At 43.7% G+C, this 27,934-nt stretch overlaps 1 protein-coding gene across 7 annotated transcripts in view; it reads right to left on the bottom strand.

The window, feature by feature from the left end:
• acot7 (acyl-CoA thioesterase 7) overlaps positions 1-27,934 on the bottom strand; it is a 69,215-nt gene that overhangs the window by 37,879 nt on the left and 3,402 nt on the right. For 4 of the 7 annotated variants that reach the window (XM_045696014.1, XM_045696016.2, XM_045696017.2 and 1 more), the window contains 5 exons: positions 18,979-19,096; positions 12,550-12,706; positions 2,321-2,412; positions 2,102-2,216; positions 1,376-1,390 (listed from right to left, as the gene is read on the bottom strand). In XM_045696014.1, the coding sequence (XP_045551970.1) occupies positions 1,376-1,390; positions 2,102-2,216; positions 2,321-2,412; positions 12,550-12,706; positions 18,979-19,096 (497 nt within the window). Of the gene's footprint in view, positions 1-1,375; positions 1,391-2,101; positions 2,217-2,320; positions 2,413-12,549; positions 12,707-18,978; positions 19,097-20,851; positions 21,060-27,934 lie in introns of those variants that run through there. The other 3 variants (XM_045696015.2, XM_045696018.2, XM_045696019.2) reach the window with 2 other exon arrangements.

Genomic DNA, 27,934 nt, shown 5'->3' with positions numbered 1-27,934 from the left:
GGGCTAGTGCGAGGAGCAGGACGAGCTGGACTGGGCTGACGCACTGGAGGCCTGGTGCGTGGGGCTGGTAGTGGAGGTACCAGACTGGAGACACGCACCCCAAGGCTAGTGGGAGGGGAAGGAACTGGATGAGTTGGACTGGGCTGACGCACTGGAGGCCTGGTGCGTGGTGCTGGCTTTAGAGGCGCCAGCCGAGAGACACGCACCTCAGGGCTAGTACGAGGAGCAGGAACTGGATACACCAGGCCATGGGTAAGCACTGGAGGTCTGGAGCGCACCTCCTGCACAACCCGCCCTGGCTGGATGGTAATAGCAGCCCTGCACAAGCGGAGTGCTGGCACAGGGTGAACTGGGCTGTGCAGAGGCCTGATGGTTGCCGTGCGTAGAGCAGGCGTAGGGTAGCCTGGGCCTAGGAGGCGCACTGGTGGCCAGATGTGCTGCGCCGGCATCCTCCTTCCAGGCTGGATGCCCACTCTAGCACGGCACTTGCGAGGGGCTGGGATCGCTTGCACCAGACTGTGCATGCGCACGGGCAAGATCGTGCGCACTTCTGCATATACTGGTGCTCTCCACTCCATATGCTCCCCATAATAAGCACGGGGAGTTGGCTTAGGGCTCACCCTTGGCCCAGCCAAACTACCCGTTTGCCCCCCCCCAAAAAAATTATTGGGGGGGGGGCCTCTCGTGCTTCCTTCGTTGGGCCCGCTCTTCGCTCCACTTTCGCCGTTCCTCCCTCGCTGTCTCCACCTGTTTCCATGGCAGGGTCTTGTCCCCTGCCATTACCTCCTCTCATGTCCAAGATGTCCTCCACTCCCTTCTCTCCCTGGCCCAGGGTCCTTGCTCCTCCTGGGCCCGCTGCTTGGTCCGTTGGGGGTGGGAAGTTCTGTAACTGGCGTCGTATGAAGTGGACCAAGGCGCAGCGGGTTGAGTGCTCATATTTACTTTTATTGAACACTTAATCACAAAACAAGACCACGAACGAACGCACAAACAGTCTTGCAGGCTAAACACAGCAGTGCAAAAACAACTACCCACAAAAAACAGGTGAAAACAGGGCTACCTAAGTATGACTCCCAATCAGCAACAACGATGTACAGCTGTTCCTGATTGAGAGCCATACCAGGCCAACAAAGAAATACACAACATAGAAAACCCATAGAAATATAAAACATAGAACAATACCCCAAAACCCCGGACCACATAAAACAAACACCCCTCTTACATAAATACATATCCCAACAAACCCCGAACCACATAAAACAAACACCCCCTGCCACGTCCTGACCAAACTACAATAACAAATAACCCCTTATACTGGTCAGGACGTGACAGTGCTGACATGCATGCAGTCTTTTGAAAATCCATACAGACATACCTTTTGTTGTTCTGTCTGTGCAGCAGGTCGAACGAACCAGGAAAATCAAAATTAGATGGAGAAAGAAAAACAACATGCTATTTTACCCACTATTTTACTGTCAGATCAGCTGTTCACCAGTAATACACACACTATCGAAATTATACCATACTTTGTACTACTTCGGTTTAAGCTGGCACTTCAACTGATCTTCACTTATTTACTAGGGTAAGAGTGATTTATGTGATAAAATGTATACTTTCTGGTGCCTACATCAAATACAACTGGTAACTACTTTGTGACAAGAGAGGCAGAAGCACCATGGCCAAACCAACTGAGCCATCACACTTTTACACTCATTTAGTTTACAACTAGGGGGAATTCAAACACGGTTCTCAAACACAGCAATTTTACATTTTTGTCATTGAGCAGATGCTCTTATCCAGAGCAACTTACAGGCGCAATTAGGGCTAAGTGCCTTGCTCAAGGACACATCCACAGATTTTCACCTTGTGGGCTCGGTGATTCAAACCAGCAACCTTTGCATGTGTCCCTTTTTACTAACCCAAAGCGCTTAACCCCTAGGCTAAACAGACTTTCTTCTCATGGGTGATATCAATGCTACTGCACCGATTTAGACATAGGGTGTGCCCTCTATCCAACCCTTAGGGTTTAGATCGTATAGAGGAGATAAATCCCATAAGTCCTAGAGGTCAGAGGTCAGCAATCGGGGTAAGTGGTGTTTACCTGGGGCAGACACAGGCATGAGCAGCTCTCCGTTCCTCTCCTTCGTCTCTAGTCTCTCCATCTTCTGAGCTTCGTAGCGCTTCTTCCCCTCCTCCTCCTGCCCGGGGCTAGCATACTAGAAGGGACACGCACACAGTAACCATCATGTGAGGGAAATGCTAAACTAACTATAGATCAGTGTCTAGGGTCAACTTCATCCTTCTCTGTGCATTGACCTACCTTGATGGGAGGCACCTCTGTGACATTGTCCACGTTTTTCAGAGAGAAGGGGACATACCAGAGTGCAGCCCGGTTGGTCATCTTTGTGGCACCTGTGAATGTGAACATGAGTTTACTATGACATAGCATTTCATGCCCTCCTAGTTCTTCAAAGATCCGCAGCGACTGAAAGGTACAGTCAGCAATATGACATTATCAAACACAATATCAACAATAAGACTAAAATCTGCCAAGACAGCCTACTGGCTCTTTTTAATTAGCGCCCTCCTTTTGTTAGTGATTTGTTTGTCAATGTTGATATCTGTAAGCAGGAAGTCACCCCGCTGTGTGTGAGGATGTCATATTGCTGAGTCCACTTTTAAAAATGGAATGCTAGAAACATACAGGGATATGATAGAAATAACGAGAGACTCCTTGAAATGATATGACATCTAAGAATTCAGTGTTTGACTGCTAGTAAAGGCTAGCACTACAGCAACCTTTTTTGGGGTGAAATTTTTAGGTAGCCCTTTTTCTCCCCAATTCCATGATTACAATTTTGTCTCATCCGTGCAACTCCACAACGGGCTCAGGAGAGGCGAAGGTCGAGTCATGCGTCCTCCGAAGCATGACCCGCCAAGCCGCGCTTCTTAACCCCCGCCAGCTGCACCAATGTGTCGGAGGAAACACCGCTCAACTGACCACTGAAGTCGGCCTGCAGGTGCCCGGCCCGCCAAGAGGAGTCGCTAGAGCACGATGAGCCAAGTAAAGCCCCCCCCGGCCAAACCCTCCCCTAACACAGACGAAGCTGGGCCAATTGTGCACTGCCCTATGGGAGTTGTGACACAGCCCAGGCTGTAGTGACGCCACAACACTGCGATGCAGTGCCTTAGACCGCTGCACCACTCGAAAGGCCTACTACAGCAACCTTTGTAAATTCTTTGGCTGAATGTCAGTTTTCTTCCCTTTCCTGGTATTTTTGCAGAGGAAACACGTGGCACTTGCTGAAAGTGAGACAACACTTGTATTCTTTCAAAAGACAAACAGAGGAAACCTATGAGACTCTGCAGAAACCTTGTTTCATCCCAGGTATGACCAAACCCTATGTGACCTGCACAGCCAGGGTCCCCAAATCCCATTGGTTGAAATGAAACCAGCGAGAAATGAATGAGAAAGTTAAGTGCGTCGATCTCTCAAGTGTCTCGACACAAAAATATTTAGGTATCAAATTGCACCGCTTCCCGTCGTCAGGCTGTGGTGTTGTCATGGCGATATCAGCTCCTTCTTGACGAGGTATTTTCAGTTCTTCGCTAACTAACTGCGAGTGTGTTTTGGGTGTGTGTGTGTGTATGCATGTGTGTGTGTGTGTGGGGGGGGGACTTTTTGTTGTACACAACAGATGCACAGAGGAAATTGTAGGTGAGGTATGCAAAGATCAAGAAATCCCACTCTTCATATCACATCGCTCCTGGTCATGCAACCTAATTAACTCAGGTCGGTATTCAATCTGATCAGGGAACTCATATGCAGAGTGCAACAGAAGAGCAGAATGTCTTGTGGATTATTAACATTATGATTTATGACCTTTATATGTAGCACTTTGAGCGTAACGTTTGAAAAGCGCTTTACCCATAAAGTTGATCATTATCTTTAATGCGTTATCAGGGGCAAGTGCACACCTGTGCCATAAAAACCAGGACCTCTTAGCAGAAGCAGTAGTACACTGACATACAGGGAGGCTTCATTATTATCACCCAGACTGTTGTGATGACGACATCCCAATTGCATAATGATGTCATATCTAGGACTGCTCATGTGATCTGTCTAGATATAGAGAGCATAGATATGAACTGTGCTGCATATTGTGCACTACATCACACTGAAACAAATTATGTTCTACTAATTCCCATCATCTTATATACTGAACAAAAATAGAAAAGCAACATGTAAAGGTCCCATGCTTCACGAGCTGAAATAAAGGATCCCTGAAATGTTCCATACGCACAAAAAGCGTATTTCTCTCTCAAATGTTGTGCACAAATTTGTTTACATCCCTGTTAGTGAGCATTTCTCATTTGCCAAGATAATCCATCCACCTGACAGGTGTGGCATATCAAAAAGCTAATTAAAGAGCATGATCATTACACAGGTGCACCTTGAATAAAAGGCCACTCTAAAATGTGCAGTTTTGTCACACAACACAATGTCACAGATGTCTCAAGTTTTGAGGGAGTGTGCAATTGGCATGCAGACTGCAGGAATGTCCACCAGAGCTGTTGCCAGAGAATTTAATGTTAATTTCTCTATCATAAGCCGCCACCAACGTTATTTTAGAGAATTTGGCAGTACGTCCAATCGGCCTCACAACCATAGACCACGTGTAACGACACCAGTCCAGGACCTCCACATCCGGTTTCTTCACCTGCAGGATCGTCTGATACCAACCAGCCACCTGGATAGCTGATGAAACTGTGGGTTTGCACAAACGAAGAATTTCTGCACAAACTGTCAGAAACCGTCTCAGGGAAGCTCATCTGCGTGCTCGTCGTACTCATCAGGGTCTTGACCTGACTACAGTTTGGCATTGTAACAGACTTCAGTGGGCAAATGCTCACCTTCGATGGCGACTAGCACGCTGTAGAAGTGTGCTCTTCACGGATAAATCCCGGTTTCGACTGTACCAGGCACATAGCAGACAGCATGTATGGCGTCGTGTGCCCCATGGTGGTGCTGGGGTTATGGTATGGGCAGGCATAAGCTACAGACAATGAACACAATTGCATTTTATCGATGGCATTTTGAATGCATAGAGATACCATGACCAGATCCTGAGGCCCATTGTCATGCCATTCATCCCCCACCATCACCTCATGTTCAGTGGTGTAAAGTACTTAAGTAAAAATACTTGAAAGTACTACTTAGTAGTTTTTTGGGGGTATCTGTACTTTACTTTACTATTTATCTGTTTGACAACTTTTACTTCACTACATACCTAATGAAAATGATGTACTTTTTACTCCATACATTTTCCCTGACACCCAAAAGTACTCGTTACATTTTGAATGCTTAGCAGGACAGGAAAATGGTCTAATTCACACACTTATCAACATAACATCCCTGATCATCCTTACTGCCTCTGATCTGGCGGACTAACTAAACACTTGCTTAATTTATAAATGATGTGTGAGTGTTGGCGCGTGCCCCTGGCTACCCGTAAATTAAAACATGAACACTGTGCCGTCTGGTTTGATTAATATAATGAATTAGAAATGATTTATACTTTTACTTCTACTTTTGATACTTAAGTAGATTTAAAACCAAATACTTTTACTCAAGTAGGATTGTACTGGGCAACTTTCACTTTTTTTGTACTGGGCAACTTTCATTTTCTATTAAGGTATGTTTACTTTTACTGTATGACAATAGGGTACTTTTTACGCCACTGCTCATGTTTCAGCATGATAATGCACAGCCCCACGTCGTAAGGATCTGTACACAATTCCTGGAGGCTGAAAATGTCCCAGTTCTTCCATGGCCTGCATACTCACCAGACACGTCACCAATTGAGTATGTTTGGGATGCTCTGGATCCATGTGTACGACAGCGTGTTCCCACAATATCCAACAACTTTGCACAGCCATTGAAGAGGAGTGGAACAACATTCACAGGCCACAATCAACATGCCTGATCAACTTTATGCAAAGGAAATGTGTCGCGCTGCATGAGGCAAATAATATTCACCAGATACTGACTTGTTTTCTGATCCACACCCCTAACCTTTTTTTAAAGGTATCTGTGACCAACAGATGCATATCTGTATTCCCAGTCATGTGAATTTATTTCAATTGGCTGATTTCCTTATATGAACTGTAACTCAGTAAAATCTTTGAAATTGTTGCATGTTGCATTTATATTTTTGTTCAGTGTAACAATAATATCCTCTGTCACCATTGTGTTCCTTACGCCTCGATGACACCGACAGCATCATTGTATTTTGGTACACCAAAAGTACATTCATTTCCAATGGAATGCTGCGTTTGCCTTGCAGCCTTGCAGAGGCAGTTGCAGTGCGTTCTGTGTGTTGTATACGTTGGATTTATCTAACGTCTGCGTCAAACTGTATGCGTAGACGATTTGACAGAAATGGTAGCAGAAGGTGAATGTTGAACTTTTGTTGATGCTGCGTACCATTTTGCGCAACAACGCTACCGGTGTGATCGAGGCGTTAGACTGCGTTCAGACCAATGATGTATATAAACCCTGGATTGCTGATGCTATGTATTGACCAATGAGAGGCTTTGAAGCCACCGGTCGACCATATTGGCACTCCCATATAGGACCAGTCCTCCATAGGAATTAATAGAACTCTACAGTATTTTTAAAAAATTAAAAAATTACAAAATTACATGTATTTAAGTATTACTTAATTGAAAAATGTTATTCTTTTATTTAGTTCCCACAATATAATTGAAAGTATGCGTTTAAGGTGCCTGTAATATAATAAATGTGGCAAAAAACGAATGTAGACATTAATAAATGCCTTTCTATAGCTTTTAAAATATGTTTTACACTGGTGGGGATGCCAAGATGGAGGCAGGGTGGCTTTAACACAGCTCCCCCTATCGGTCATCTAGTGTATATATACATCTTTGGTTTAGCCAGGCAGCCTAATTATGATGTTTTTTTTCACTAAAAGGTCTTTTGACCAATCAGATCAGCTCTGAAAAAGATCTGATGTGAAAAGATCAGATGTGATTGGTCAAAATACCAATTAGTGGAAAAATATCAGAATTGGGCTGCCTGTCTAAACAGAGACTTAGTAGCTGACAATGGAACAAGCATCACACATTATTACACGCTGTATGTAGCCTTGGTCGGCACACCACATAGTAGTAGGCTGTAAAAATGTAGCGCAGCTTCTGAATGGAAGAGGAATTGTGACAACAAAGACTGCATTTGGGATTTGCATTCACGCCCAAGTTATAGCTGTGAAGACAGATGGCGTTGCCATGCCAACCATGCGCAGAATCGGGCGTGCTTCACCCGGCCTCGTTAGCTCACTGCTCTCTCCCACCTAGGAAGTCCCTCACATATGAGGAAGCAGAGGTTTATTTACATATCCTCAGCTCACCAAGACTGACACTAGGCTATAAATAGCTCTACTGGACCTCCTCATTGAAATGTAGGGGAGAGGGTGGGAGGGGAAGGGATGAGGGAAGAATCCGAATGAAAGCGATTCCCACTCCAATTCATGACCTTTCGAACCGATGGGGAGAGGAGTGCAATGCTATCAGATCACTGGCTCAGAATTTGAAACGGATAATATTGCATAAGTGAATGTTTGATATGGCGTCGTAGTCTTGACGGGCCTATTGCAACCATCGATGGCCACCAGAATATCGCCAGCTGATCTCTCGTTAAACCATCAATACACGCTAAATTCACCCACACAGTTAATCTCAAAATGCAACCATTATTGGGCACCTCATTACCACTCCCTAAAAGCTGATTTCGGTGTTACGTAGTCCTGCTTGCTACCAAAGTCATTCAAATCCTTGGAATAAACAAACTCTTGTTTGTTTTTGTTTTGGAGGGTTGAAGGGGAAGAGATGTTCAAATGTTGCTAAATCTAAGAAGAGAAATTTGCTCCCCGACTGGCCTAATTCAAACAACATTTGTATGCGGAGTTCACTTAGTGAGGAGACTATTCTTGACTAGTCTGAAGCACAAAGTACATTCACATCCCCTTCCCTAGTCAACCCTTCATCCCATTCTTCCATTCCTAGTGACTTTAAACACTCCGAATCCAAACCCCAGAAGAGATGGCCCCAAGATCTTTCTTTCTATCCCTCCCATCCCAACATAATCCATATTTTACTGGCTCTTCAGAACAATGTGTTCCAAGTACAAAGACAGGACAGCAGGGATTGTTTAACACTTGATCCGATGTTCAAAACCACAGACTTTCCATAGAAGTGAGCCAAGCTAAAACCAATGCAGAACTGCCGGCCTGCTGAACAGAACAGGTGGGGAAGATAGACTATAAATATACTTTAGGGCGGGATTAAATTTAGTCATCATACAGTGTACTTTAAACTAAAGTAACGGCTTTTTGAATGGAGTAAACATTTGCTTATTTGATTGATGCTCAATGATTCACACAACAATGTATTTCTCAGAGCACAAGAGGAATTGTGTTTAGTCTTATTGCCTGAGAATTTTGCCAAAGATCCTATAGAGTTGATAGTGGATAGGCTACATCTGATGTGAAAACTTCAGTGAGCAGTAGTGTAAATCTCTGCTCCCTATGGATGACTGCGATGTGACTGTTTATATGCGAGACAATTATGCTCAATTTTATGTGTGTGTGTGTGTGTGTGTGTGTGTGTGTGTGTGTTTGATGTTGATGATAATGTGTTTTCCTGTGTTCCAAATACGCCAGATAGTGTTGTTGTGGGTGAAGGCCAGAGGGAGGTGCTCATTTTGGAAGTGGGCTGCTCATTTGATTGTTACATGAAGCAGGCCTTTGCTGAAAGGCTTCTTAAAGCCCCTCTATCATGCTTGGAGCCCCAGCCCCTCTATCACGCTTGGACAGCCTTGGATATACTTGCAAGTTGGTGGCACTGATATTTGGCAGTCTTGGCCAGGTACATAGGCTTACGGTACGTGGCCTTCAGATTGCCGGCCTGTCTAAGACAGAAGCAAAGCAACTGGTAAGGTACTTCTCTGTTTCAGCCATTATAGGCTGCCTAGCTGTGTGGAGAAAGTGTTTTTTTTTTTTGTATCCTTAAGTGTCCTTGTATTCAATACCTTTGACGTGTTTAAATCTTTCTTGATGTAATGTGATTTGTGGATTCAAGTAAAGTATTTAAAGTGTGTGTGTGTGTGTGTGTGTGTGTGTGTGTGTGTGTGTGTGTGTGTGTGTGTGTGTGTGGTGTGTGTGTGTGTGTGTGTGTGTGTGTGTGTGTGTGTGTGTGTGTGTGTGTGTGTGTGTATGTGTGTGTGTGTGTGTGTGTGTGTGTGTGTGTGTGTGCGTGTGTGGATGGTCCACCCTGCGGGGAAAATCATCACGGCTTGTGCACACAGTACCCAGAGTTCCCCTGGGGGAGTGTGAGTGAGGCCACGCTGACGAGATGCACACTGACTGCTTGTGAGGAACCTGGGAGCCCGGTCATGTGACCACACAAACACACACACACACACACCCCTCACACATACAGTACATATATGTACCAACACACACACATTTACATTAACACGCGTGCAGACATACATACACACACCTTCACACACCACATACACACACCAGAAAAAACAGTCACACATTTACATTAACACACACAACCCAGTACCCAGCCGTCCATCCGTCACCCAGGGAAGAAGAGTATAGAGGCTAGTTTTCTATGAATATACAAAACCATCAAACCCTTACCACAACACGTCTATCAGTGAATAGGACTGTGGAATTATAACTGGTCTGTACAAGGTAAACCAGTAGGCTTGGGAGGCTATGGTCAAAAAAGAGGCACAAGAGGGCGAAATCTCAAATGTCACTTGGTGAAAACAGCCACAGATGTAGAAGCAATAAAGAGGCAAGTGTGTATCCACAGAAGCCCTGGTACACACTCACACACACACACACACACACACACACACACACACACACACACACACACACACACACACACACACACACACACACACACACACACACACACACACACACACACACACACACACACACACACACGGCGTCTGTAGCCGACTGGGCCGCTGTTTGTGACGCCTGACACTGAGTGGAAAGGACAGAAGCAAATAATGTCTGCTCCCGTTAGCTTCTCTTCCCCTAGGGCCTGCAGGAGCCTTTAAAGGGCCAAACACTGACACAGCACACACATAGTGGCACACATACACAAACACACAAATTAACACACATGCATACACAAACCCACATACATGCACACACACACACACAAACATACACACCTATATACATACACACACATGCACGCACGCACACACACACAGGGAGAATATGTCCCATGCCAAAAGGGAGATACCCTGCTATCCTAAACATTGCTAGCATTTGTTTGTGTTCAGAATGTCATACTTCTATACTATTTAGTGGACAAAGTGAGTAGGATACAGAATGAATGGAAATGAACAAGAGCAATCTTGTTAAAATGCCCACTCCAGTCCATTGTATTTCATAGGACAGACCTAATAGACTTCCCCATGTCTAGTTATAGTCCCTCCCCTCAGGAAGGACCCTGACTGAAGGGTGTCTTTGGCTGTGCCTGTGTGGAGCTGCAGCAGCAGCAGCATCAGCTAGCTCCTCTCTCTCCACCTGTCATCCTCATCGCCCTGCCCCCGCGTCTCCCAACCTGCTCCTGCCACACGGAGAAACATTGTTGCTGTGGCAACGGCCGCCTGGGGGATCACACTTTTGTTTCCTCTTCTCATCCCCCTCTCTCTTGCTCTCTCTCTCATCCCCCCTTTCTCTCTCTCTCTCGCTCTCTCTCATCCCCCTTTCTCTCTCTCTCTCTCATCCCCTTTTTCTCTCTCTCTCTCTCTCTCATCCCCCTTTCTCTTTCTCTCGCTCTCTCTCTCTCTCTCGCTCTCATCCACCCTTTCTCTCTCTCGCTCTCTCTTTCATCCCCCTTTCTCTCTCTCTCTCTCATCCCCCTTTCTCTCTCTCACACACTCTTTCCTCTGATCCATTATTGATCTTAAAGGTAAACTCAGTGAAATGACATTGCCATGAGCAGCACCGCAGATATTGAGATGAGCGAGATGCAAGACTTCACTCTCACACAGTCACACACAGTATCTGCGCATGTGCACAGGTTCACTTCAGGCTGTACACAGCGTGGTACCCAGGGGATCAAAACAGTGGAGAAGTTGAGCCTCGCGCTTCAACGCTCTTAGTTGTTGCGGAAATTGACCCACTATGCTGTTTACTTTTTGCATCTGCCTCATTTCGCTGAGTCTACTTTTAACTAAAACACACAAATGTACATTATTTTAGCTTAGCATGCTAGTGGGAATGTCCAGTGTATTCATTGTGGCGATGCTAGGATCCAAACAAAACAAACCAACATTCATAACATACATGACTATTCTGTGTGTTTACTTCAAAGACAATTAATGGCCACAGCCTTTTGGGCCAAGACGCGCATTGGATTGTCTCCTGCTGCTTTCTGTTGAGGTCACAGATATGATCAGAGTACTGCTCGGACAGTCATTCGCAGCATTGTCATGTCAGCTGACATTTCAGGTTCAGAAGAGCATGTCAGGCCGTGCCACTGTGCTGTTCGCTCCCTTCATCCACGGGGAGTCTGTGTGTGTGTGTGTGTGTGTGTGTGTGTGTGTGTGTGTGTGTGTGTGTGTGTGTGTGTGTGTGTGTGTACCTGAATCATAAGTGTGTGGTGTGTGTGCATTTTAGCCGTGTGTGTACCTTCCAATATCCAACCTCTAACTGGAGTCTATATTTGTCTACAGTGCATGTGCACCCAGCCCAAGATTACATACATACATACATACATACATACAACAACACGCACATGAATGTGGATATACAGCTAATGTGGATTTACAGCTAATGTCCCAATACATAGTAGCTAGTCCACACATAATGCAAAATCCGGAATTGGGGACCAGGCAGGGGACTGATGTGTGCAGCTCATTGAGGAGTAACCATGAGATACGAAGACGATAACTGCACTCACACCATTGGAGCACCAACATACCAAGTTGAATAGCTACACCAAAATGTCAACATGTGTAAACACCAAGTCTTTCCATTCTCAAGCATTTGACTGTACTGTGCAGATGATGTCAGCGGGGTAACATTATTCTGGTACAAAACCATACCCTTCACGACTAAGCACATATATGACATCATAGAAGTAAACTGTCAATGGAAGCAACATTAATGTCAAGCTCTCATTTTGGGTCCTAGAGTACACAATAGGAAGCATTTTCTTTCCATTTTGTTCTTTGACTTACGCTGTGCTGCCCCCTAGTGACCGACCACCGCCAAACACAATGAGGTCATTCGTTAACCCACCCAGAGCCAATTCCAAAGTACAGTATCTGGCTAATTGGTCATCCAAAAGTGTTGTTGCCAGCCACAATCTCAGACAGCAAGTGTTACATTTGAATATCCGATGACATTCATCGACATGAAGGAGGGTACACTTGACGTTTTATTGGAAGAGGTACGCATAATGGACTGTCGCTATGGTTACCTGTGAGGATGTTCTCTGACATCACGTGGACCTGTACCTCCACGGAGTGTTTGGAGGCGTAGGTGATCTCGGCGCTGACATGAGCCACCTCCCCAATGAACATGGGGTACAGGAAGTCGGTACGCTCCACACGAGCCAGCTGCGCTGCGCAGCGATCCTGAGAGAGAGAGAGAGAGATGCAATTCAGTCTAGGTTATGGTTTCCAGCTTTGACAATGGCCAAACATTTCACATCATCTAGGTTAGATATGATCCTTCACAACCCGTGACAATAGCTAGTATATATAATTATTTATGACCTGACAAAAAAAAGATACACAAACAATGTCTTAACACCGACAGTTGTCTTTCATGGTTATATGTTTGGTTGTCTATGTAAGGAGCAAATGGTGTCAATACCCATTCAAGACATCCATGCAGACGTCCTCAGCCCTGGAGAGTCACCTAGTGGATTGTATCAATATGACAAGGTACTGGGACGGCTATTTGTGTCCAGTCAATGTATATTGCAATCTCTACTACCTCGACCAGATACTGACTATCTGCCCAAAACCAGGTAGGTTTACTTACATAACTATTTGAAGAGAATTTGATCATTCATCCTCCTTGTTTTCCTATTGACAAACCAAAGACCTTCATTCAATTCTACTTTTCAAATTTAACTGTATCACCATGTAGCACTCCCTAGCCTTCTACCCTCTCCTTTTCCCTTTGCCTTTCACCATTCAACAACACAAATCTGTCAGGGATCAAGACGCCTTTGCTCTCTCGGATACCAACCAAACCTGTTTTACAGGATACTCCAACCTAAGCAAGAGCCAGCGCAAGAACAAGGCCACATCCGAAGCCACATCCAAGGCCACACCCAATGCCACATCCAAGGCCACATCTGGACCGGACAAGAGTTGGTTTGAGCAGATTTATGGACAAACCTCCAAAAATGTAAACTAAATAAATGTCCACTCACTGTCAATTGCGTTTATTTTCAGCAAACTTAACATGTGTAAGTATTTGTATGAACATAACAAGATTCAACAACTGAGACATAAACTGAACAAGTTCCACAGACATTTGACTAACAGGAATGGAATAATGTGTCCCTGAACAAAGGGGGGGGGGGTCAAAATCAAAAGTAACAGTCAGTATCTGGTGTGGCCACCAGCTGCATTGAGTACTGCAGTGCATCTCCTCCTCATGGACTGCACCAGATTTGCTAGTTCTTGCTGTGAGATGTTACCCCACAGTTCCACCAAGGTACCTGTAAGTTCCCGGACATTTCTGGGGGGGAATGGCCCTAGCCCTCACCCTCCGATCCAACAGGTCCCAGACGTGCTCAATGGGATTGAGATCCGGGCTCTTCGCTGGCCATGGCAAAACATTAACATTCCTGTCTTGCAGGAAATCACGCACAGAATGAGCAGTATAGCTGGTGGCATTGTCATACTGGAGGGACATGTCAGGATGAGCCTGCAGGAAGTGTACCACATTAGGGAGGAGGATGTCTTCCCTGTAACGCACAGCGTTGAGATTGCCTGCAATGACAACAAGCTCAGTCCTATGATGCTGTGACACACTGTCCCAGAACATGATGACGGACCCTCCACCTCTAAATCGATCCCACTCCAGAGTACAGGCCTCGGTGTAACGCTCATTTCTTCGACGATAAACGCGAATCCGACCATCACCTCTGGTGAGACAAAACCGCGACTCGTCAGTGAAGAGCACTTTTTGCCAGTCCTGTCTGGTCCAGCGACGGTGGGTTTGTGCCCATAGGTGACGTTGTTGCCGGTGATGTCTGGTGAGGACCTGCCTTACAACAGGCCTACAAGCCCTCAGTCCAGCCTCTCTCAGCCTATTGCGGACAGTCTGAGCACTGATGGAGGGACTGTGCGTTCCTGGTGTAACTCGGGCAGTTGTTGTTGCCATCCTGTACCTGTCCCGCAGGTGTGATGTTCGGATGTACCGATCCTGTGCAGGTGTTGTTACACGTGGTCTGCCACTGCGAGGATGATCAGCTGTCCGTCCTGTCTCCCTGTAGCGCTGTCTTAGGCGTCTCACAGTACGGACATTGCAATTTATTGCCCTGGCCACATCTGCAGTCCTCATGCCTCCTTGCAGCATGCCTAAGGCATGTTCACGCAGATGGGCAGGGATCCTGGGCATCTTTCTTTCTGTGTTTTTCAGAGTCAGTAGAAAGGCCTCTTAAGTGTCCTAAATTTTCATACCTGTGACCTTAATTGCCTACCGTCTGTAAGCTGTTAGTGTCTTAACGACCGTTCCACGGGTGCATGTTCATTAATTGTTTATGGTTCATTGAACAAGCATGGGAAACAGTGATTAAACCCTTTACAATGAAGATCTGTGAAGTTATTTGGATTTTTACGAATTATCTTTGAAAAACATGGTCCTGAAAAAGGGACGTTTCTTTTTTTGCTGAGTTTAGAAGCATTGACATCTAAATGAGCCTCTCTCCTATGCTCAGATTATGCCAGCCATGACATGTTACATTAACACGCTCAAATATTGCCCTTCCCAATTCTTTAGAAATGCATCCAGACAAAGATTCATTCAAAGTCTGCTCTGCATTCTTTACCTGGGTTAAACAATGTGGAATATTAAGATATGGCCCTTAAGGAAGGGAGGAAGGAACAGATGCATGTTAACAGTATTGGGACACAGCCATTTTCTTTCAAACACACCCACACCTACACACACGCATACATACCCACAGTCGTTTTGTCTGGGCAGATGAGGTGATGTTAATTAGAGGGACAGGTTCAGTTACAGTATGTGAGGAATGTTGGAGTGCCCTGAAAATGATACCGGCGGCCATCTTATCTCTCATCGAGGAACACCATGTGACCACTGACATAGCACACACTCCCACGAGCTTTGGGGGCCTCCAACCCTTATTGAGGGGGTTGGGATCCCTCCAGAGGTCGGGCCCCCCAGATAGCATATGAACTAGAGGTCGACCGATTAATCGGAATGACCGATTAATAGGGCCGATTTCAAGTTTTCATAACAATCGGAAATCGTTTTTTTTTTTTTTTTTTTACACCTTTATTTAACTAGGCAAGTCAATTAAGAACACATTCTTATTTTCAATGACGGCCTAGGAACGGTGGGTTAACTGCCTTGTTCAGGGGCAGAACGACAGATTTTTACCTTGTTAGTCCAACGCTCTAACACCTGCCTTACATTGCACTCCACGAGGAGCCTGCGTCGCAGGCTGACTACCTGTTACGCGAGGGCAGCAAGAAGCCAAGGTAAGTTGCTAGCTAGCATTAAACTTATAAAAAACAATCAATCTTCACATAATCACTAGTTAACTACACATGGTTGATGATATTACTAGTTTATCTAGCGTGTTCTGCGTTGCATATAATCGATGCTGTGCCTGTTACTTTCTCATCGAATCACAGCCTACTTCGCCAAACGGGTGATGATTTAGCACTGTCATTGCACCTAACCATAAACATCAATGTTTTTCTTTAAAATCAATACACAAGTATATATTTTTAAACCTGCATATTTAGTTAATATTGCCTGCTAACATGAATTTCTTATAATTAGGGAAATTGTGTCACTTCTCTTGCGTTCCGTGCAAGCAGTCAGGGTATAGGCAGCAGTTTGGGCCGCCTGGCTCGTTGGAACTGTGTGAAGTCCATTTATTCCTAAGGAAGACCGTAATTAATTTGCCAGAATTGTACATAATTATGACATAACATTGAAGGTTGTACAATGTAACAGCAATATTTAGACCTAGGGATGCCACCCGTTAGATAAAATACGGAACGGTTCTGTATTTCACTGAAAGAATAAACGTTTTGTTTTTGAAATGATAGTTTCCGGATTCCACCATATTAATGACCAAAGGCTCGTATTTCTGTGTGTTATTATGTTATAATTAAGTCTATGATTTGATAGAGCAGTCTGACTGAGCGATGGTAGGCAGCATCAGGCTCGTAAGCATTCATTCAAACAGCACTTTCGTGCGTTTGCTAGCAGCTCTTCGCAATTCTTCAAGCATTGAGCTGTTTATGACTTCAAGCCTATGAACTCCCGAGATTAGGCTGGTGTAACCAATGTGAAATGGCTAGCTAGTTAGCAGGGTGCGCGCTAATAGCGTTTCAATCGGTGACGTCACTCGCTCTGAGAGTTGGTGTAGTTGTTCCCCTTTTGTGGAGTGATGGGTAACGATGCTTCGAGGGTGGCTGTTGTCGATGTGTTCCTGGGACGGAAGGGACGGAAGCTATACTGTTACACTGTTACACTGGCAATACTAAAGTGCCTATAAGAACATATAAGAACATCCAAAAATCAAAGGTATATGAAATACAAATGGTATAGAGAGAAATAGTCCTATAATAACTACAACCTAAAACTTCTTACCTGGGAATATTGAAGACTCATTTTAAAAGGAACCACCAGCTTTCATATGTTCTCATGTTCTGAGCAAGGAACTTAAACGTTAGCTTTTTTACATGGCACATATTGCACTTTTACTTTCTTCTCCAACACTTTGTTTTTGCATTATTTAAACCATATTGAACATGTTTCATTATTTATTTGAGGCTAAATTGATTTTATTGATGTATTATATTAAGTTAAAATAAGTGTTCATTCAGTATTGTTGTAATTGTCATTATTACAAATATATTTCTTTTTTAATAAAAAAAAAAAAAAAAAATATCGCCCGATTAATCGGTATCGGCTTTTTTTGGTCCTCCAATAATCGGTATCAGTGTTGAAATATCATAATCGGTCGACCTCTAATATGAACACATCATAAGCCATGAAATAAATGTTTAGAATTACAGTAAATTAGCTTTAAAACTGCAAAATGTGCTCTCAGTCTCATGGCAAAATGTGTAGAATAGCAGGAAATTAGCTCAGAGATTCTTGAAAGTCGGGACAACCCTTGTTCGGCAAGGAAACTTTATTTTTATAGTAAAAAAAATACATTTTTGTTGCATTATTTGAACTTAAAATGTACATTTAGAGGAATGCTATAAGGGAAAATATTAGTTTTTAAATATGATTAATTTCCATGTCGGCTCTACGCCTGGAAATGCCCTTTTCTGGAGCAAAGGATCTCAATTTCAAACTCTCCAAAAAAGTGTTTAAAATGAACGAAAAATGGCAATAATGGATATTAACTGGGAAATGATCTTATGTAGTTTCTTGCAATAGCCCTCTGTGACTTTAAATAATATTTCTCTCAAAACTGCGATTCCTAAAAGACGTGTCTGGAGATTTGGTCAACTCTGTCAGATTTGTTTAAAATGCTAAATTAATCAGGAATGAGCAGGGCCAGCTATACCATAAGGACCCCTTATTCATGTCCTCATTACATGTAGTGCCACAAGATCACTAATGGTCTGTAAAGTTCTCTACTTTTGATAGATTTAAACAAACAATATTGGAATCTCCATGGTCCCAACCATAAACTGTCAACTCCTTCTGCCTAATAGATTAAGATAGAATATGAATTTTGGTTCAAATATGTTACATTTAATTAGGTTTTAGAGTCGTAAAGCAACTGAGGAAAAACAAAATTGCTTCTGTGTATACAAACCACTTGAAATAGGAAGACAATTTCAATTTTTGTCAACTCCGTAAAACATCAACTCTGTCAGATTTTTATCTAACATCAACTCCGTCAGGTGCTGAAATAACTGATAGAATGGTTATGTTTTTATTGCGCAATGATTGGAAGTCTATCGGTATCTGCTAACATGCTAGTAAAAACTACCTCTTAACGTCCTTCATACTGGACACATGGGCATAAAAACAGCATCCACGAGTTCATCTAACTTTGGGGAAGAAGATAAAGGGTATTTTTTCAAAAATCCCAAAGTATCCCTTTAAGACAAATATTTGTGGGGAAAAAGTTGCGATTTTTCCCGTCTTTCAAGAATCCCTGAGCTCTAAAACAGAAACATTTTCTCTCAGCATCATGACAAAATGTGTAAAATAGCATGAAAATAGATTTAATAATGCTCTTATAATCTTTCTCTCTGCACCATGAAAGAAAAAATGCTAATGCATGTGACGCAGATGATTGTCATTACTAAAACAAGTTCAGAATGTGCTAGAAGGTATAAGACAATAACATGAGGATGCAAATCAAAAGGAAGCTACTGGTGAAACTGACGAGGTAGGTACAGCTCAGGTGAAGTAGACTCTAAGACAGGGATGGGGCTTCTTATTAAAAAGCAGAGGGCAGGTGTGGTAGGTGCAGGCTTTCGTTCTAGCCAAGCTGTAAGACGCCAGATTATATTAATAAAACTGCAATTGAGGAACATTTTGCCTTCAGATATGCTAGTAGTGCAAGCACTATAAAATATCAACTTAGGGCTAACACTTGTTCCTGGTGCAAATCAGTCACACACACTTTACCCAGTTCGCACAGGCACACACGTACCCCAGACTGCGTGTTGCAGTGGCGTGTTCCTATGATGCATCCAGCTTCCTCAATCATCTTCAGGATGGTGCCACCATGCACGTTGCCCACTATGTTGGCATCATCGGGACGCATGATCCTGGCACAGACAGAAATGGAGAGCATCACAAATTAGCATTAGGAATAGAAGAATACAATGGTTTACTGTCCTCCAATGGGAAAGTTCTCTTCACTGCCTCCTACATAGATACATGATTGCACCAGTGCAGTTGCAGTAACATCTATAGATGACAGTCTCAGTAAAAAGGTTAGATCAACTGATCAGTAGACAGGAAGGTACTGTCGACAAACGAGCAGTGCTACAGTTTTTTCTTGGTGCTACATTCATCATTAGATCCCACTTTGTCAGCATGTTAGCTGTTTCCCGAAAACCATTTTCTGCACTATAAATAAAGTATAGTAACTCTCTCTCTCTCTCTCTCTCTCTCCCTCTGTGAACGTTGATGCATGAGTTGAATATGAGTTGAAGTTAAGAGAGTTTTTTCATTATTGAAAGTTTGTTGTAGCTAGAGGGCTACAAAAGCCATTCTGTACAAACATTCATACACGCATTTGAATACTTTGGTTGGATCTAGAATGAACCAATGGGAGTACAAAGGGAGTACAAATATTTTTTCATTCACACATTCTTGGTTCAATAATCATAAATCATTCTTATCAGTTTCATAATCAGAATGTTATATTTGTATAAATATTTTGATTGATGCTTATTTTGTTTTGTTTTTTGGTATGCCAACGTTCCACGACGCACACACACACACACACACACACACACACACACACACACACACACACACACACACACACACACACACGCACAGCTCTCTCAGCTATTAATCATGGAAGTCACAAAGCAAATCTCCACTGTTTCTGGCCAGATGGACTGAGCTTTTCTGTCTCCGAAAACAAATTAGGAGTATCATAGCAGTTAAGTCAGATTGATCACCCCCCATCAGCCGTCCCCGACTAACGGTGGCACGTTTCCGTCTTTCTGTTCACAGGCCTCACTGAAGTGTGCTCCCCCTAAAAAGCCATCTACATCACACACCCCAATGAGTTAATGGCCTGCTCTGTTTGAATGTGTCATGAGGACAGATAGTGGGCACACGCACTCACGCAGACATGATGTAGAGTCAATACACACTGTTCAAGACTCCTGACAAACTCACTCATGCAGACCGTACACAACCAGGACCGTACGTATCGGCGCAGACACACACACACGCGCACGCACACACACACACAACACACATACATCTCAGATAAGCAACCACAAGTAATAGGACAGTCTTATACAAATCCACATTGTGTAAGCCTGCTACTTCTGATACTTCTACTACTTCTTTAACATTATTTCACAATCATAAATTGACATTTTGGTAATTTAGTAGGCACTCTTATCCAGGGTGATTTACAATCAGTGCATTCAACTAAGGTACGTAAGACGACCACATATCACAGTCATTGCAAGTAAAACATTCCTTAATAAAGAGGCGATCAGTGAAATCCGTGCCAGTAAGAGAGCCAAGTGCACTTCCAATTCGTCTCACTTTGATTCACGCAATGCATGACTGATCACTAAGTCATAGGGAGAAACTAATGACCAATAGTATGCAATGTTAGAAAATCAGCGTTGTAATCACAATGGAGGTTACTGTATACTGAACCTGTCTACTTAATTAACTGAGTAAATGACAAAAGGACACAGGTAGTCATAACTCACTCAAAGAAGTAGGCTACAAAGCATGATCATGGCCTCTGGGGAAAAAATGTGTGTGTGTGTGTGTGTGTGTGTGTGTGTGTGTGTGTGTGTGTGTGGGGGGGGCAACTCTACCTGCTGAGTTGCTGTTTGGGACCCATCTTCAGTCTGCTGATTGAGGGAAACCTGTGTGCACTGACTTAGAATCAGTCTTAACACTCCTGCTGTCTGTCTGTCTGTCTGTCTGTCTGTCTGTCTGTCTGTCTGTCTGTCTGTCTGTCTGTCTGTCTGTCTGTCTGTCTGTCTGTCTGTCTGTCTGTCTGTCTGTCTGTCTGTCTGTCTGATCAGCCTCTCTCCTTTTCATTCACTACTCTTCATTCACTACTCATCTCCCTGTTACAACCCACAATGACATCATACTCACACTGACCCCGCCTCTGTTGTGATTTCCGGACTAACTGGCTTCCTAGCACTCGCGCTACTGCCCATCCCCATGGGACCTTGGCCAACAGCTTCGCTCTCCATGTGGTTGCCATGGCAATTGCCATATTTGGAGAGCAGGACAGGAAATATTGTGGGGAGGTTGAGCTTTCATTGGATCTGGCAATGTAAATGTCATAATCATAGTCATTTTAATAATGAGTTACAGGAAAGAGATGTACGGTATGATTGGAATGTGTAAAGGTAATACAATAACATCTGTCAGCATTACACTGAGATCAAATGTAATGCGTGTGTGTGTGTGTGTGTGTGTGTGTCCAGGGTTTATGATAAATCAGATGAAGCCCAGCACCTCCGTGTCTCTAATCTCAGCATCTCTCTTTTATGACTCGACACAGTGACACACACTTTCCTCCTTCTAACAAAGAACCTAATAGCAGGATCTGGCAACCTGATAGGGACGAGAACCAGCTGGAATCTCTTAGATCAAAGCTATTTTTAAATCCATAGCCATCACAACATTACACATTTTCCCAGGAAAATGTAACTCCAGAGCCCAGTTTTTCAAAGCATTTAATACAGCTCAAAATGATCCTGTGTTGTCTTAAATTCTGTTCCACGTTACATTTGTATCTCCCTTCTTTTGAAAAGTAACTGCTTAAAAAGTGGAACAAAGTTCTTATGCTATCATTAATCATCCCATGTAGGCTAACTGGTATGACTATCAACAGTCAATAAGTCAACAGATTGGTGTAGAAAGCGTTAATTAAATCATCGTCAAACAACTATAATGTGGTGCTGATTCTCCTTCGAAAAATCCATGTCCAGCTGACATGCAACAAAAAGAAACAACAACATGCAAAATACAAAATACAAAACAGTTTACCTAAGCAGGGAATGGCAAACGACCAAACATTTTGCGTGCTTTCGAAAAATCGTTCCCGTCCCATGAAAGTACATCATTGATGTAATTAAGACATTGAAAGCTGTGGTGCGTACACAGGTACTATAAGCATATGACTGACTGAGGTTCAGCATCACCAATATTATATCAGGGTGGTGTTCAGTTGGGCACACTAAAGCAAAATGTTTTAAAATATTTCGAAACTTTGCAAAATTTGCAGTCCTTATTGGGCAATCCAAGGTAGTCCCTACCGGTTTAAGTCTGTTTTCTTACATTTGATGCCTAATGAACACATCCCAATGTGTTCTCTCAACAGGCCTACCTAGCGAGAGAGGTATCTGTGAAACAAACACACACACAGCTGTTCCTGGCAGCCACTCCACATACACTTGTTTTCCAGTGACGTCTTCTCGATTAATACGGTAAGGAGAATGATTAAGGAGAATGAATAGCTGAAATATACGAGAAATGGCTTAACGGAATGAGCATCTACAGGGTTAAGATGATACATTGCCTCTTGGAGATGTTCAAAGTAGTAAGCTGGACCAAATTTACTGTAAACTAAGTCTGATATTGACAAGGACAGAGAGGTATTGTATGTAACAAATGCATCACCTACAGTAAACACATATCCAAAATGTTATCAACAGACTCCTTACCATGGCAGAGGCTGCAAGGTTGGTTCATACTAACCTAAAGAAATCAGCGGCCAATTCTATCATTATGACATTTCGCAAAGAAAATTGGTCAGTTTGCAGAATATGCAATATGCTTTACCACAAAATGACATATTTGAATGCATGTAAATTCACACAATATAATATAGTAAGTGTTGTATGTATCTTGTTAGTACGTGTATTCTTATGATGGCACCGGATAGAATGGCTCCCATTTTACGGTCTACTAACCAATTGTGCTATTGTGTGTGTTTTTTCGCGTTATCTGCCACCGTCTCTTATGAACGAAAAGAGCTTCTAGAAATCAGGACAACGATTACTCACCTCATATTGAAAGACCATTTTTTCTTTAATGAGTCGGACGAGAGGGATTTACTCCAGAATCCTGACAAGGCCCTCATCCCCGTCATTCGCAGGAGAAAGAAACGGAGATATCAAGGACGAAGGTCGGGTGCCTTGTAAGGATCCGGCAGCAAGTAGGTAATTTGCCTTTACCATCAGTCCGATTAGCCAACGTACAATCATTGGATAATAAAATAGACGAACTACAAGCACGTATATCCTACCAACGGGACATTAAAAACTGTAATATCTTATGTTTCACCGAGTCGTGGCTGAACGACGACATGAACAGCATACAGCTGGTGGGTTTTACACTGTATCGGCAGGATAGAACCGCAGCCTCTGGTAAGACAAGGGGTGGCGGTCTATGTATATTTGTAAACAACAGCTGGTGCACGATATCTAAGGAAGTCTTGAGGTTTTGCTCGCCTGAGGTAGAGTATCTCATGATAAGCGGTAGATCACACTTGCTGTCTATTTACCACCACAAACCGATGCTGGCCCTAAGACCGCACTCAATGAGCTGTATACGGCCATAATCAAACAGGAAAATGCTCATCCAGAGGCGGCGCTCCTAGTGGAAGGGAACTTTAATGCAGGGAAACTTAAATCTGTTTTACCTCATTTCTACCAGCATATTAAATGTGCAGGCAGAGGGGAAAAAACACGAGACCACCTTTACTCCACACACAGAGACACATACAAAGCTCTCCCTCACCCTCTATTTGGCAAATTTGACCATAACTATCCATAATTATATCCTCCTGATTCCTGCTTACAAGCAAAAACTAAAGTAGGAAGCACCAGTGACTCGGTCAATAAAAGAGTGGTCATATGAAGAAGATGCTAAGCTACAGGAGTGTTTTGCTAGCACAGACTGGGATATGTTCCAGGATTCTTCTGATGGCATTGAGCAGTACACCACATCAGTCACTGGCTTCATCATAAGTCCATCGATGATGTCGTGCCCACAGTGACTGTACATACATACCCCAACCAGAAGCCAGGCAACATCCGCACTGAGCTAAAGGGTAGAGCTGCCACTTTTAAGGAGCGGGACTCGAACCCAGAAGCTTATAAGAAATCCCGCTATGCCCTCCGACGAACCATCAAACAGGCAAAGCGTCAATACAGGACTAAGATTAAATCGTACTACACCGGCTCCAATGCTCGTCGGATGTGGCAGGGCTTGCAAACTATTACAGACTACAAAGGGAAGCACAGCCCCGAACTGCCCAGTGACACAAGCCTACCAGATGAGCTAAATTACTTCTGTGCTCGCTTCGAGGCAAGTAACACTGAAACATGCATGAGAGCATCAGCTGTTCCGGACGACTGTGTGATCACGCTCTCCAAAGCCGATGTGAGTAAGACCTTTAAACAGGTCAACATTCACAGACCCGCAGGGCCAAACGGATTCGCAGGACGTGTACTCCGAGCATGCGCTGACCAACTGGAAAGTGTCTTCACTGACATTTTCAACCTCTCCCTGTCTGAGTTTGTAATACCAACATGTTTCAAGCAGACCACCATAGTCTCTGTGCCCAAGCACACTAAGGTAACCTGCCTAAATGACTACCGACCCATAGAACTCACGTCTGTAGCCATGAAGTGCTTTGAAAGGCTGGTCATGGCCCACATCAACACCATTATCCCAGAAATCCTAGACACACCCCAATTTGCATACCGCCCCAACAGATCCACAGATGATGGAATCTCTATTGCACTCCACACTGCCCTTTCCGACCTGGACAAAAGGAACACCTATGTGAGAATGCTGTTCATTGACTACAGCTCAGCGTTCAACAGCATAGTGCCCTCAAAGCTCATCACTAAGCTAAGGACCCTGGGACTAAACACCTCCATCTACAACTGGATCCTGGACTTCCTGACTGGCCGCCTCCAGGTGGTTATGGGCAGGTAACAACATATCCGCCACGTTGATCCTCAACACGGGGGCCCTTCAGGGGTGCATGCTTAGTCCCCTACTGTACTCCCTGTTCACTCATGAATGCACGGCCAGGCACGGCTCCAACACCATCATTAAGTTTGCTGATGACACAACAGTGGTAGGCCTGATCACTGACAATGATGAGACAGCCTATAGGGAGGAGGTCAGAGACCTGGCCGGGTGGTGCCAGGACAAAAACCTGTCCCTCAACGTCATCAAGATGAAGGAGATGATTGTGGACTACAGGAAAAGGAGAACCAAGCACGCCCCCATTCTCATCGACGGGGCTGTAGTGGAGCAGGTTGAGAGCTTCAAGTTCCTTGGTGTCCACATCACCAAGAAACTATCATGGTCCAAGCACACCAAGACAGTTGTGAAGAGGGCATGACAAAACCTATTCCCCCTCAGGAGACTCAAAAGATTTGGCATGGGTCCTCAGATCCTCAAAAAGTTCTACAGCTGCACCATTGAGAGCATCCTGACTGGTTGCATCACTGCCTGGTATGGCAACTGCTCGGCCTTAAACCGCAAGGCACTACAGAGGGTAGTGCGTACGGCCAAGTACATCACTGGGGCCAAGCTTCCTGCCATCCAGGACCTCTATACCAGGCGGTGTCAGAGAAAGGTCCTAAAAATTGACGAAGACTCCAGCCACCCTAGTCATAGACTGTTCTCTCTGCTACCGCACGGCAAGCGGTACTGGAGTGCCAAGTCTAGGTCCAAAAGACTTCTCAACAGCTTCTACCCCCAAGCCATAAGACTCCTGAACAGCTAATCAAATGTCTACCCAGACAGGTTGCATTGTCCCCCCTCTTTTACTCTGCTGCTATTCTCTGTTTATTATCTATGCATAGTCACTTTAACTCTACCTACATGTACATATTACCTCGACTAACCAGTGCCCCCGCTCATTGACTGTGTACCGGTACCCCCTGTATATAGCCTCGCTATTGTTATTTTACTGCTACTCTTTAATTATTTGTTACTTTTATTTCTTATTTTTTACTTATCTATTTTTTACTTAACACGTATTTTCCCTAAAACTGCATTGTTGGTTAAGGGCTTGTATGTAAGCATTTCACTGTAAGGTTGTATTCGGCGCATGTGACAAATAACATTTGATTTGATTTTGATTAGATTCTAATGACAGATTGACCATACTCTTTTCTACCCTCAGAATGACAGAAGACTCCATGGTGGTGGCCATGTGCAGGAGCGGGAAGTGGTGGAAATGGTGAGGGCTAGGAATGATATAGGGCTGACAAAAATAAAACAGGTCATTGAGGACAACTATGACACCTTCGCCAATGTGGCATCCATCAGCCTGCCTACAATCAACCGCCTTTTGAAAAGACATAGGGTATTTATTTTCATGAACTGAAGTTCAATTTCAGTAGGCGAACAACAAGTGGCTACCTAGCTAATACTTACTCACAAGGATTCCTAAATCATTGCTAAGAATAATGAAAATGACAGCAGTTTCTACTGGTCATTGTTTTCATGTTGGTTGTATTGGTGCTAGCTAGGTACCAAGCTAAATCTAGCTACCCCAGAAGTTGCGGTAGAACACAATGCTTTATTACCAACGCGGTATTGTAAACACATCGTTCGTGACCGGTGTTTGCAAATTTGCAGACTGTTGTACAGCTTTGACAGTGCAACTGATAGTAGTGGTGGCACCTGGCTTACATGTGCAAATTCAGGACACACAACATTCTATAATAGAACTGTTATTTGACGTGTCAAATTAAAAGCATATCTTTTTTGACACAAAGACCCAAACGGCGTTCCATAGTATGTCGTGAAGCTAATAGTAATGACGCTATTACTGTGTAATTCCGGTAGGGCAACATGTGCACCGGTGCTCGACCAGTCGGCGAAAGCCAACATCACCCACGACAGAGAATGGTTGATTGTCAAGGACAATGAATTCCATTATCTTGGCGTTAATGGATTTGCCTTTGAGTTGTCTCGCTGAAATTTTCTTACTCTTTCAAATGACTGCTCGACTTGTTGACTGCTCGATCAACACAACAGACATTGTGGGCTAGTTTAGGAAGGCTGTGTTGCACGTGTAGCGCCAAATTTTACTTGCCGTCATTACATCATGTACCTACATAATATAGGTATGCACATCAGCTTTGACATCGGTTTTGCTACATTTGCTTTTGTCTGAGTGAGGGAAACGCTGTAAATCGAGAGGAATCGATGTGTTCTGAAAGAAGAGACGTTGAGGATTATAATAAATACCGCTTTGATGTCATAGAAGCAAACCACACACCCATGAGTCCAAATGTGCACTTCACATTTCCATTTTTGAAAACGAATGTAATTTACAGTATCAATGTTTATGATCGCTATGCTTGATCCACAGTTACAAGGATGACGTGTTATTCCCTGGCTTGTCCTGAACAGAATGAGCTCATGTTCGTTGTATTGTGAAGACAATTAGCTGTGGAACACACTTGAATGCACTCATGACTCCATTCTATGAGCACTGAAGTTACAATCGGTCACAGCTGTCGAAAGGATCGGACCAAAATGCAGCGTGTGTTTCGTTCCACATATTTATTTAATCCGTGAAAACTATGCAATACACCAAATAACTGAAATCTACAAAATAACAAACCATGACGCAGAGGAGTAACAAACACTACTCACAAATATAATCACCCACAAAACCCAGGAAGAAAAACCCCTACTTAAATATGATCTCCAATCAGAGGTAACGAGAACCAGCTGCCTCCAATTGGAGATCAACCCAAAAAACAACAACATACAAATAGAAAAACTAGAACTTAAACATAGAAATAGAAAACATAGAAAAACACAAAACACCCCCTGTCACGCCCTGACCTACTCTACCATAGAAATTCACATCTTACTATGGTCAGGACGTGACA

The sequence above is a fragment of the Salmo salar genome, chromosome 15 (genome assembly GCF_965601325.2).
Source record: "Salmo salar chromosome 15, fSalSal1, whole genome shotgun sequence".
In the NCBI taxonomy this organism is placed as follows: domain Eukaryota; kingdom Metazoa; phylum Chordata; class Actinopteri; order Salmoniformes; family Salmonidae; genus Salmo; species Salmo salar.
Note: the sequence above shows the minus strand (reverse complement) of the source record. Positions and strands in the feature narration are given on the sequence as shown.